This window comes from Ailuropoda melanoleuca, chromosome 6, assembly GCF_002007445.2.
Source record: "Ailuropoda melanoleuca isolate Jingjing chromosome 6, ASM200744v2, whole genome shotgun sequence".
Lineage (NCBI taxonomy): Eukaryota > Metazoa > Chordata > Mammalia > Carnivora > Ursidae > Ailuropoda > Ailuropoda melanoleuca.
In genome coordinates, this window is record NC_048223.1 from 55,708,619 (window position 1) to 55,722,474 (window position 13,856).

Sequence of the window (13,856 nt, forward strand, 5' to 3'; positions counted from 1 at the left end):
CTACACCACGTCACATCATACTGTAATTCGCAAATATTAGAACCAAGGATACAGTATTGAAAGTGGCCAGGGCAAAGAGATTCCTTACGTACAGAGGTAAAAATATCAGAATAATGTCAGACCTGTCTACACAGACCTGGCAAGATAGGAAGAGATGGCAGGGTATTTTCAAAGCTCTATCCGAGAAGAACATGCAGCCAAGGATCCTTAATCCAGAAAGGCTGTCATTCAGAATTGATGGAGAGAGAAGGACTTTCCAGGATCAGCAGAAACTGACCAAATTCATAACCACCAAAACAGCCCTACAGGAGATATTAAGGGGGGGTTCTACAAAAATAAAAAGGCCCCAAGAGTGATACAGAACAGAAATTTATAATCTATAGAAACAAAGACTTCACAGGCAGCATGACATCTTTAAAATCATATCTCTCAATAATCAGTCTCAATGTGAATGGCTTAAATGCTCCCATAAAATGCCACAGGGTTGCAGATAGTATAATAAGGCATGACCCATCCATTTTGTGTCTACAAGAGACTCATCTTGAACCTAAAGATACATGCAGACTGAAAGTGAAGGGATGGAAAACCATTTTTCATGCCAATGGACCTCAAAAGAAAGCTGGGAGCAATTCTCATATAAGACAGATTAGATTTTAAACTGAAGACTGTAGTTAGAGATACAGAAGGACACTATATTATTCTTAAAGGATGTATCCAACAAGTGGATATGACAATTATAAATATCTATGCCTCCAACAGGGGAGCAGCAAGATACATAAGCCAGCTCTTAACCAGAATAAAGAGACATTTAGATAATAATATGTTAATAGTAGGGGACCTCAACAGTCCGCTCTCAGCAATAGACAGATCACCTAAGCAAAAAATCAACAAAGAAACAAGAGCTTTGAATGACATATGAGACCAGATGGACCTCATGGATACATGTAGAACACTACACCCCAGAACCAAAGAATACTCATTCTATTCTAATGCCCATGGAACATTCTCAAGAATAGACCATGTTCTGGGTCACAAAACAGGTCTCAACCGATACCAAAAGACTGAAATTATCCCCTGCATATTCTCAGATCACAATGCTTTGAAACTGGAACTCAACCACAAGGAAAATTTGGAAGAAACTCAAACATTTGGAAACTAAGAAACATCCTGCTCAAGAATGATTGGGTAAACCTAGGAATTAAAAATCAATTTAAACAATTTATGGAGACCAACACGAATGAAAACACAATGGTTCAAAACCTATGGGACACTGCAAAGGCGGTCCAAAGGGGAAAATACATAGCCATCCAAGCATCACTCAAAAGAATAGAAAAATCTAAAATGCACTTTTTATATTCTCACCTCAAGAAGCTGGAGCTGGAACAGAAGAATAGGCCTAATCCATGCACGAGAAGGCAGGTGATCAAGATTAGAGCAGAGATCAATGAATAAGAAACCAGGAGCACAGTAGAGCAGATCAACAGAACTAGACACTGGTTCTTTGAAAGAATAAATAAGATCGATAAGCCACTTGCCAGACTTATTCAAAAGAATAGAGAAAGGACCCAAATTAATAAAATTATGAATGAAAAGGAAGAGGTAACAACCAACACCAATGAAATAGGAAGGATCATTAGAAACTTTTATCAACAGCTTTTGCCAATAAATTAAACAACTGGAAGAAATGGATGCCTTCTTGGAAACCTATAAACTACCAACACTGAAACAGGAAGAAACTGATTATTTTAACAGACCGATTAATTATGAAGAGATCGAAGCAGTGATCAAAAACCTCCCTAAAAACAAGAGTCCAGGGCCTGATGAATTCCCTGGAGAATTCTACCAAACATTCAAAGAAGAAATAATACCTATTCTCCTGAAGCTATTTCAAAAAATAGAAACAGAAGGAAAACTACCAATCTCATTCTATGAGGCCAGTATTACCTTGATCCCCAAACCAGGCAAAGACTCCATCAAAAAGGAGGATTACAGACCGATTTCTCTGATGAATATGGATGCCAAAATTCTCAACAAGATCCTAGCTAATAGGATCCAACAGTACATTAAAAGGATTGTCCATCATAACCAAGTGGGATTCATCCCTGGGATGCAAGGGTGGTTCAACATTTACAAACTGATCAGTGTGATAGATCATATCAACAAGAAAAGACTCAGGAACCATATGATCCTCTCGATGCAGAAAAAGCATTTGACAAAATACAGCATCCTTTCCTGATTAAAACCCTTCAGAGTGTAGGGATAGAGGGTACATTCCTCAATTTCATAAAAACCATCTATGAAAAGCCTATAGCAAATACCATTCTCAACAGGGAAAAGCTGAAATCCTTTCCCTAAGATCAGGAACACAACAAGGATGCCCACTCTCGCCATTCTTATTCAACATAGTACTAGAAGTCCTAGCAACAGCAATCAGACAACAAAAATGAATAAAAGGTATCAAAATCAGTAAAGAAGAAGTTAAACTGTCTCTCTTCGCAGATGACATGATACTCTATATGGAAAACCCAGAAGACTCCACCCCCAAACTACTAGAACTTATAGAGCAATTCAGTAATGTGGCGGGATACAAAATCAATGTACAGAAATCAGTTGCATTTCTACACACAAACAATGAGACTGAAGAAAGAAAAATTAGGGAATCCATTCCATTTACAATAGCACCAAAAATCATATGTTATCTCAGCATTAACTTAACCGGAGACGTAAAGGATCTATATTCTAGAAACTACAAATCACTCTTGAAAGACATTGAAGAGGACACAAAAAGATTGAAAAATATTCCATGCTCATGGATCGGAAGAATAAACCTAGTTAAAATGTCTATGTTACCCAAATCAATCTACACTATCAATGCCATCCCAATCAAAATATCAATGACATTTTTCAAAGAACTGGAACAAACAGCCCTTAAATTTGTGTGGAGCCAGAAAAGGCCCTGAATCACCAAGGAACTGCTGAGAAGGAAAAACAAAGGTGTGGCATCACAATGCCAAATTTTGAGCTGTACTACAAAGCTGTGATCACAAAGACAGCATGGTACTGGCACAAAAACAGACACATAGACCAATGGAACAGAACAGAGAACCCAGAAATGGACCCCCGGCTCTTTGGGCAACTAATCTTTGACAAAGCAGGAAAAAACATCCAGTGGAAAAAAGATGGTCTCTTCAATAAATGGTGCTGGGAAAACGAGATAGTTATATGCAAAGAATGAAACTTGACCACTCTCTCACACCATACACAAAGATAAACTCCAAATGGATGAAAGACCTCGATGTGAGACAGGAATCCATCACAATCCTAGAGGAGAGTATAGGCAGCAACCTCTACGACATCGGCCAAAGCAACTTTTGTCATGACACATCTCCANCATCTCCAAAGGCAAGAGAAACAAAAGATAAAATGAACTTGTGAGACTTCATCAAGATAAAAAGCTTCTGCACAGCCAAGGAAACAGTCAAAAAAACCATGAGGCAGCCCACGGAATGGGAGAAGAAATTTGCAAATGACACTACAGATAAAAGGCTGGATCCAAGATCTATAAAGAACTTCTCAAACTCAATACATGGGAAACAATCAAATAAAAAAATGGGCAGAAGATACGAACAGACACGTTTCCAATGAAGACATACAAATGGCTACAGACACATGAAAAAATGTTCAAAATCATTAGCCATCAGGGAAATTCAAATCAAAACCACATTGAGATACCACCTTACACCAGTTAGAATGGCAAAAATTGACCAGGCAAGAAACAACAAATGTTGGAGAGGTTGTGGAGAAAGGGGATCCCTCCTACATTGTAGGTGGAAATGCAGTTGGTACCGCCACTTTGGAAAACAGAGTGGAGGTCCCTTAAAACGTTAAAAATTGAGCTACCCTATGACCCAGCCATTACACTACTGGGTATTTACCCCAAAGATACAGACATAGTGAAGAGAAGGGCCATATGCACCCCAATGTTCATAGCAGCAATGTCCACAATAGCTAAATGGTGGAAGGAGCCAAGATGCCCTTCAACAGATGTCTGGATTAAGAAGCTGTGGTCCATATATACAATGGAATATTACTCAGCCATCAGAAAGAACAATTACCCAACATTTGCAGCAACATGGACGGGACTGTGGAGATTATGCTAAGTGAAATAAGTCAAGCAGAGAAAGACAATTATCATATGATTTCTCTCATCTATGGAACATAAGAAATAGCAGGAAGATCCGTAGGAAAAGGAAGGGAAGAATGAAGGGGGTTAAACAGAAGGGGGAATGAACCATGAGAGACTGTGAACTTTGGGAAACAAACTGAGGGTTTCAGAGGGGTGGGGGTGGGGGATTGGGATAGGCCGGTGTTGGGTATTTAAGGAGGGTACATATTGCATGGTGCATTGGGTGTTATACGCTAGTAATGAATCATGGAACATTACATCAAAAACTAGGAATGTACTGTACGGTGACTAACATAACATAATAAAAAATTATTATCAAAAAAAGAAGAACCATTTCTAAGAACACAATTTGCCATCTATCTACCACACACAGGCTTTTAGAAGAGCATTCTGAAAAGCACAGAGACTCCAGATAACAAGGCAACACTGATCACTTTTTTCATTCAGAAAAGAACGTTCTGTTTCACTTAGACTTACTTGGAGGGACTTTTTTTTTTTTTCACGTTTCACATTGCTGGTAAAATATATTTTTTTAAAAAGCCCTCCGAATCTAGATTCCCCATTCTCTGTTCTCTTTTTCTTTCCAGCTATAACTTAATGCTTCGCTGAGAAAGGAAGGAGTACAGCTGTATGAGGACTCTTCCAGCATCGTTCAAAATGAGTCATTTTTGACAAGGGACTTAGCTGGCTATTAAATTAGTAACCTTTAATTGCTAATACATTATTTCAAACATTGAGTGAATATCTTTGAAAAATGTACACTGTCATAAGTGATCCATCAGCGTCAAATGTAATTTACTATCATGATGACCCAGGTCATTATTAAAAACACCAGTCATTATAATGCATTCTAAATGAAGCAACACAGGCAGATGGGTGATTACATCATGGTGGGATGGTAGGGTCAAACAGGTATTGACCCCGACAGCTATCACAAAAGGTTTTCTTTACAAAGTCTGCAATATCATCATGATTCTCATTTTATGTTTCTCATAAGGGTCAGGTGCACAGTCTCCTGGCTATAACCAGAGTTGACTTTCCACACAATCGATTTGAATTGGGGCACCTGGGTGGCTCACTCGGTTAACCGTCTGCCTTCAGCTCAGGTCATGATCCCAGGGTCCCGGGATTGAGCCCAGTGCCTCCATGCTCCATGGGGAGCCTACTTCTCCCTCCCCCTCTGCCCCTATCCCTCACGTGCTCTCTAATAAATAAATAAAATCTTAAAAAATAAAAAAATTTGAATCAACCAAGGGCTGAAGTTGCCTTCTTCAAAGTTACCTCCTGGAAAATTGCCCCTTTCTGTGGCTTCATTATGTGTTGTTTAAACTGCAGATACCATTCTGAAAGGTTAGCTAGGATTTCTGCATCACCAACGGTGGGTCTCATACAATATTCTGTGGGCTCCTGCTTTTTCTAACTCAATTGTTCAGACCTAAGTACATATTTTTTATACTTTTTTTTTAAATTTAAAGATTTTATTTATGTATTTGACAGAGAGACAGAGTGAGAAAGAGCACAACCAGGGGGAGTGGCAGGGGGAGAGAGAGAGAGAAGCAGGCTCCCCACAGAGCAAGGAGTCCTATGTGGGGCTTGATCCCAGGACCCTGGGACCATGACCTGAGCCGAAGGCAGACACTAAACCGACTGAGCCACCCAGGCGTCCCCTTTACCTAAGTATGTATTAAGGAAGAGGCTCCTGGCACACAACATTCTGGGTCAGATTATTCACAAGTAACATTTTTCCCTTTGAAAAATGAGGAGCTTATGCTCTGCTAGAATTACTTGTGACATCTCTGGAAGCTTTAAACTATCGTATTTCCAGGCACCACATGCTGTGTGGTGTGTGAGCACACACTCAGGCAGTTCGATCCCCCCAAAAGTTCCTTCTTCTGCTTGAACCCAGAGGGAACTTCCTTCATGGCACTGACTAGGAGTGGGGAGAGGTTGGCAGGAATCCCCAAGAAGGCCACTCTCACCACTGCAAAACTATCTGCAGAACAGACTGCACAAAAGTAAGATGCAGAGAAGGTGTGCAGCTTCCTGACCTGTGGACTGTGCTTCATCAGCTGTCCCTCGAGATGCCCAAAGAGCATTTCAAGTGTGAGAGCATCCTCAGTGTGGAGATCCAGCCTTGGGAAACATATCAGTTCAATCCCTTGGACTTGCTCTACACATCCTGTCTTTTCAATTAAATTTGGCCTAGAGACACAGTCACACAGGAAGCCTGGGAAAAGGTCTAATTGATCTTTTTTCTTCCCAAGAAATTCACAGTGGCTATTCTTACAGACTGATACTCTGCCGTGTGCACTTGTGATACTAGTCAATTTTCAATTGAATCAGAACTTGCATAAAAAAAATGCTCACTCCTCCTTCTGAGCCCCACGATTATATAATGAGATAAACAGTAGTTTGCTGGGTACCAGATACCGTCAGGGCCCTGCTCAAATCCCCATCCTCTGCGTTCAGTGAACTGTCAGCAGCCGGCTTCGGCAGTTCTCTTCTTCAAGATTTGCTCTGAGCACAGTGGCAGCTGGAAAAGCCACAGAACTCACGCTCTCTGGGAGCAGCACCATTCAGTGACAGAGAAAAGTGGGCAGTAATATCCTAAATATCTCCCTCCCCCCCCCAGGTGGGAGAACTGAAAGGCACATGTCCTACAGAGTTTCCCAGAATTTCCCAAGAGAAAAGCTCCAGTGACCCAGGGGGGTAACTTTCTCGTCAACACACCCCCTTGCACTCTGTCTCCACCATGTCTCATGTGGACTCACTTCCCAAATAAACCTTTTAAACCTTTCCTAAGGTCGACTACGGGCACCAAATGAACCTAAGCTTCTTGATTATCACACCCTTCTGCTGACCCTTTGCAGGTCCTCATCAGATCACTAAGTATGCACCAATTTATTCTGATTTTTGTCCACTGACCTTTTCTGAAGGAAATCTTTTTTTAAAATTTAAATTCAATTAATAAATACATATGTATTATTGGTTTCAGAGGTAGAGGTCAATGATTCATCAGTCTTATATAACACCCAGTGCTCATTACATCACGTGTCCTCCTTAATGCCCATCACCCAGTTACCCCATCCCCCCACCTCCCATGTCCCCTCCAGCAACCCTCAGTTTATTCCCTAGAGTTAAGAGTCTCTTATGGTTGTCTCCCTCTCTGATTACGTCTTGTTTTATTTTTCCCTCCCTTCCCCTATGATCCTCTGTTTTGTTTCTTAAATTCCATACATGAGTGAAATCATATGATAATTTTCTTTCTATAATCTCGCTTAGCATGATACCCTCTAGTTCCATCCACGTCGTTGCAAATGGCAACATTTCATTCCTTTGGATGGCTGAGTAATATTCCATTTTACACACACACACACACACACACACACACATATACACCACGTCTTCTTTATCCATTCATCTGTCGATGGACATTTGGGCTGCTTCCATAGTCTGGCTGTTGTGGGCATTGGGTTTGGCTGTAAACATTAAGGGTGCAGGTGTCCGTTTGCATCACTATATCTTTGGGGTAAATCCCTAGTAGTACAATTGGTGGGTCATAGGGTAGCTCTTTTTTTTTTTTAACTTTTTGAGGACCCTCCACACTGTTTTCCAAAGTGGCTGTACTAGCTTGCATTCCCACCAACAGTGTAAGAGGGCTCCCCTTTCTCCACATCCTGACCAACATTTGTTGTTCCCTATCTTGTTAATTTTAGCCATTCTGACTGGTGTAAGGTGGTATCTCATTGTGATTTTGATTTGTATTTCCCTGATGACAAGTGGTATTGAGAGCATTTTTTTCATGTGCCTGATGGGCCATTAGGATGTCTTCTTTGGAGAAGTGTGTCTGTTCGTGTCTTTTGCCCATTTCTTGACTGGATTATTTGTGCTTTGGGTGTTGAGTTTGATTAGTTCTTTATATATTTTGGACACTAGCCCTTTATCTGATAAGACATTTGCAAATCTCTTGTCCCATTCTGTAGGTTGTCTTCTGGCTTTGTCAACTGTTTCCTTTGCTGTGCAGAAGCCTTTTAACTGAAGGAAATCTAAAGCTCATAGGGCCCCTCGCTCCGCTCTGTGGCTCATACACAGACAAGGAGACCAGCAATGCAGCTGGAAGTTGACGAGCTGAGGAGAGCATGTTCAGGAGTCTCAGAGAGAGAGAAAGTGATGCATGTGTGAGCACTCAGGAAACAATAATGTACGAGTGAAATAAAGTTATGCATGTGTGTATATGTCTTATGCATATCATTATTGTTACTGTCTCTAAAAACTCCACAGTATTCTACTTCCTTTAGGAAAGAAAAGCAGTTCATTGAAAGCATGAACGTAACCGCAGTAAAGAAAATTTGTTTAGTGAAAAACATTTCAGATACGTACAAAGTAGGAGGCTATACGGTACAGCGAACATACTTCAAGCCTGAGGTAAGATTATGAGTTGGGGTTTCATCTTTGTTACAACAATTAATTCTCCAATCAGTCATTTGAATGCACTGTGCCTCGATTTCCTTTCCTCTAAAGTGCCATGTCAGGTTCAGTGTTCTCCAAAGGTCCTTCCTACTCCTGACATTCCCTGTGCTCTCTGAGCGCACGGGACGTCTACCTGACATAGAAGTGCCCGTGACCAACAGCTGCGTTGGACAAAGATCATAGCAAGGAGCAATTCGTATCCAGTGGAACTGTGCCTACAACCAACTAAACTGAAGACTCTAGACACTGGATTCTGCTTGGCTGAGTTTAAAGGGTGCTCCACTCTGTTCTTTCCTTCCCTCTCTCTCTTCTGCTGTGAGCACTCTGTGTGTGTGTGTGTGTGTGTGTGTGTGTGTGTGTGTGTGTGTGTGTTAAGTGAAGCCTCTGATTCATCTAACATTAACACTGTCCTGAATATAGCTCGGCCCCCCTGTTTGGAGATTCCCTGTGCCCAGAAAAGGGGATCAGCATACTTTTTTGTATCTACTAGAGATTGCCAACAGTTCTGGATACTTTGACCCAATAATGTATCCATTTTTGCAATCTTGCCATCATTTTGTTACCACTAATTTGACCCCTTCCTCCTCGCATTTATTCACTTTTCTCCTTATTCCAGGTATTCTATATTGGTCCACAGTCATCCTGTACATGTTGCGATACCCTGAAAACCCTCATGATTCTTCTGCCTTTTTTAGTTCAACAATCTCCTTCCTTATATCTGCCACCCAACAATCCAGCAATGCCTTAAAACTCAGTGTGTGACTCAAATTTCCCCTCTTCCTATATCTTAAACACTAAAATTTCACTCTGTGACTTAAAATTTCCCCCTTTGACCACAACCATCGGTTCTTCTATTCATTCAATTCCAACAAACCTATCCTTGAGTGAGTCTTTCTTATGCAAAAGTCATGAAATTATGTCTCTATTGATAGGCATTTTCTTAAGTGAATTCAAACATTCATTCATATGTTCATTTATTCAACCATTCAATAAATACTGTGAAGCACCAACCCAAAGATGAATGAAATGATGCCCCCAGCCTCAAGAAGCTCATTGGAGGAAAAGTACATAACATAAAGGGGCATTAGTGGTATAGAAGGGCAACTAATGAGATGCTGTGCAAAGAGGGAGGAGCAATCCATTTTGGTTTGGGGTGTCGCTGATACAATCTATGTTGCTAGACAAGCTCAGGAAGGCCTGGTTATCAATTTTAAGTTTCCACAACACCCAAATAAAAGTAACATACTTGTAAGGAGGGCACGTATTGCATGGTGCACTGGGTGTTATACACAACTAATGAATCACCGAACTTTACATCAAAAACCAGGGAGGTACTGTATGGTGACTAACATAATATAATAAAAAAAATATTTAAAAAAAAAGATTTTAAGAACAACAACAACAAAAAAGAATAACGTACTTGTGTGAGAGAGAGAGATCAGGTTCATTGCCTGTAACTATTTTACAATGACAAAGACTACTAATATTAATATCCATTCAATCACTTTAAAATATTGTGCTGTAGGATTTGGAAAAAATCAGATTTTAGGCTATTATCCAAGTAATCTTTTGAACACAAGTTAAAAGTAGAAGTTTCAAACCAGTTTTTTTGTTTATATAATACACGTGGAGTAACTGATTTGAAAAAGAATGGGAATTCCGACTCTACATTTAGGGACTTCATTTTTTTAATGTAAATGAACTGAAAAATTGCTTTTCAGAAATAATAAAATACCAATGATTTTAACAATAAGTAAAAATTTTAAACTATTAAAAGGAAAACATTTAAATGGCACTGATGCTCAGAATTTGTTTTTATATCTTAAAGAACATAAAATAGAAGAAAACAGGAATAATGTGTAAGGACAAGGAGATAACCAGAAAACATACCAGAAGAAGCTTCCAGTCTTTCCAATCGGCTGATCAACCAGTCAAGGGAGCCAGAAAACTGAGCACAGTTTTTACGATTTCCTCTAATTAGTGCCGCTGAAAAAGAAAAAAACAGACATCACAGTTATGTGACTCTCCAGTTTAAAATGCAAGGTAAGCCAGTAGTAAACCCTAAATGCTGGAACAAGAACAATATACTTTGACTTTACATCTGAGACATATACAAATATATAGACACATCTACATATACAAAATTGAGATTTTTTTAAATTTAAATTCCATTAACATAGAGTGTATTATTAGTTTCAGAAGCAGAGTTCAGTGATTCATCAGTCTTATATAACACCCAGTGCTCATTACATCACATGCCCTCCTTATTGTCCATCACACAGTTACCCCTTCCCCCCACCCCTCTCCCCTCAGCAACCCTCATTTTGTTTCCCACAATTAAGAGTCTCTTGTGGTTTGTCTCCCTCTCTGGTTTCATCTTATTTTATTTTTTCCTCTCTTCCCCTATGATCCTCTGCTTTGTTTCTTAAATTCCACATATGAAACCACCTGATAATTGTCTTTCTCTGACTGACTTATTTCACTTAGCATAATACCATCTGGTTCCATCCACACTGTAGCAAATGGCAAGACTTCATTCTTTTTGATGGCTGAGTAATATTTCAGTGTGTGTGTGTGTGTGTGTGTGTGTACACATACCACATCTTCTTTATCTTTTCATCTGTCAATGGACATCTGGGCTCTTTCCACAGTTTGGCTATTGTGGACATTGCTGCTATAAACACTGGGGTACAGGTGCTCCTTCTTTTCACTATGTCTGTATCTTTGGGGTAAATACCCAGTAGCACAATTGCTGGATCATAGGGTAGCTCTATTTTCACCGTTTCGAGGAACCTCCATACTGTTTTCCAAAGTGACTATACCAACTTGCATTCCCACCAACATTGTAAGAGGGATCCCCTCTTATCCTGACTTGTGAATTTTAGCCATTCTGACTGGTATGAGGTGGTACTGAGACATTTTTTTTTAAGAATTGATATTTATTAATAAGGACTGGAAAACCACATAGCTCATTAAAAGGAATATATTTTGAGAGAGTAACATTTCATATTGGGAGGAAATGATAAAGGATAATGGAAAAACCAGTGTCCTGGGAGTCTCCTCACTTGGGTTCTGATACTCATTGCTTTTAATTAGCCATGAGACTAAATTATTTAATTTCCCTAGAGCTCGACTTTCTTACATATATAATGAAGAAGTTAAGAGCACATCAGTTTTCCTGAAAATGTAGCACAAAATACTAGGAGATATAGTTAGTAACTATAACAGGCACACAGAGAGATATAATTAATTGCTACCTGGAAAGAAGGGTGGGAGTGCAGATGGCTAGTAAGTTTGAAAATGTTGTTTTGCTCCTGTATCTCTACTTCCCTATAAAGTTCACAATGCACTTAAAGGACTCAGAACTCCTGTAGTGAAGTCAGCTGTTCTAACGTTGTTTCACCGAGTGTTTCTGACATGTGTTTGATGAAAGAACCCATCTTACATGAAATTCCTATACAAGCTTTTTGATCTCCTTCAACCCAATTTACATAGTCCATTTAAAACTTTCAATGTCTCACAATCATGCAATTCTTTCAAAGCAAATCTGGTAAATATTTTATAAAAATTCTATTCTTGCCCATGAGATTGTTCCAAAACAGTATGACTTTTTATAAAGGGTTGGTGAGGTGTTGACATAGGATATTTAATGGGAAAAAGATGTTGCCATGAGAAAACAATCGCTATTTAAAATCTGGTAGTGCTAGGAGGCAGTCTGAAGGAACTGAAGTTTGAGGGTACTGTCTGTTTATCTCCTTGGTAAGAACAAGACAGAGGAGTCCCTATTGTAACAGAGTGCAATTAATCTTAAAGACTTATTTATTTTGCATGAAGATTAAACAATGATGCACTTGATTACTTAGACTCCCTGGAACCAGAGCCCCAGCAAGAACCAGCAAGCGGCTACACACACACACACACACACACACACACACACACAGACAAGTGACAGGTGCCAGGGATAAATGTCCAGAATGAAGTGTAGAATGATAAGGAGTCCTATGAGCTCCATGAGATTTCTAATTTTAATCCATAAGAATATCTGTTCATGACTTACAACAACAGCCATTGAGGGAGATACAGTAAAGCTTTTGAACATTTACAGTCTCATTTTTTAAAACTTTAACTCACTCTTTAATCTCTGAGTTTTAAAATTTAAGATAATAAATGTTTTCTAAAGGTCAGATATTAGAGATAAGACGCTTTTTGAAGAAACAAACAATGTAAGAATGAATCCTTTCAATAAATCATGAAACATTTAAGACAATCATATAGTAAGCCACAAAAAGAAAACTTCGTTAAATTTACTGCAAACAGAAATGGTATAGCCCATGTTGACCTAGCCTACTGATAGCAATGTAATGAAACTAGAAATTAATAAGAAAATTAAAAACACAGATAAAGTCCAAGAACTTAATAATTTAAACTTTCTCATTAATAATTGTTGAGTCAGTAGGGAATCAATACCACAATTACAGACTATCTAGTAAATAGCAAATACAGAAATGTTACCTAATACAATCAGTGGTAGATGGTCAAAACTGTACTCAAAGGACAATTAAACACTTTCGCTGCTAACCAACCGGGTGAAAAATGTTACCTAAACATCCTTTCAAGATTTAAGAAATAACTTCAATAAATATAAGTAACATAGGAAAAAGAAATAGCAAAAAAGAAAAACATTAGAGATAGAAAAAGTGATCAATGTAATAAATTAAAATGGTAGGACTGATCAGTAGAGTCAAGATTTTTTTTAGTATGTGCTAAATACCAACTGCTCTAATCATGAAGGAAAAAAGACAAAATTAAGAATAAATAGGAATTATAAACACAGCCGCTACACAGATCTCTGTACTAGAATTTTTAAACATCTAGGGAAAAGAATGGCTTCCAATTATGCACAGATATACATTTCTTTTCACCAAAACTGACCCAAAGAAGAAAAATCTAAGGAGAAAAATATAAATAGGAAAATAAACCATGATTAATATTGAGTAGTGAAAGACCAAAACCTCTTTCTCTATACTCAAGAAATAAGTTATTTCTAAACTATTTCAAAGTAAAGAAACTAAGGAAACCTCCCTAATTATTTAACCAAGACAGTATAACTTTGACATCAATGCCTAACAAAGTATGCACATGAGAAAATTAGAGGGAACTCTTACTTACGAATATCGATTCAAAAATCTTACAAAAGGGT

At 38.8% G+C, this 13,856-nt stretch overlaps 1 protein-coding gene across 1 annotated transcript in view; it reads right to left on the bottom strand.

Moving 5' to 3' along the window:
* Positions 1 to 13,856, bottom strand: part of RYR2 (ryanodine receptor 2) — a 445,869-nt gene that overhangs the window by 324,830 nt on the left and 107,183 nt on the right. Inside the window, 1 exon segment of the mRNA XM_034663566.1 lies at positions 10,547 to 10,642. Within this exon segment, the coding sequence (XP_034519457.1) occupies positions 10,547 to 10,642 (96 nt within the window).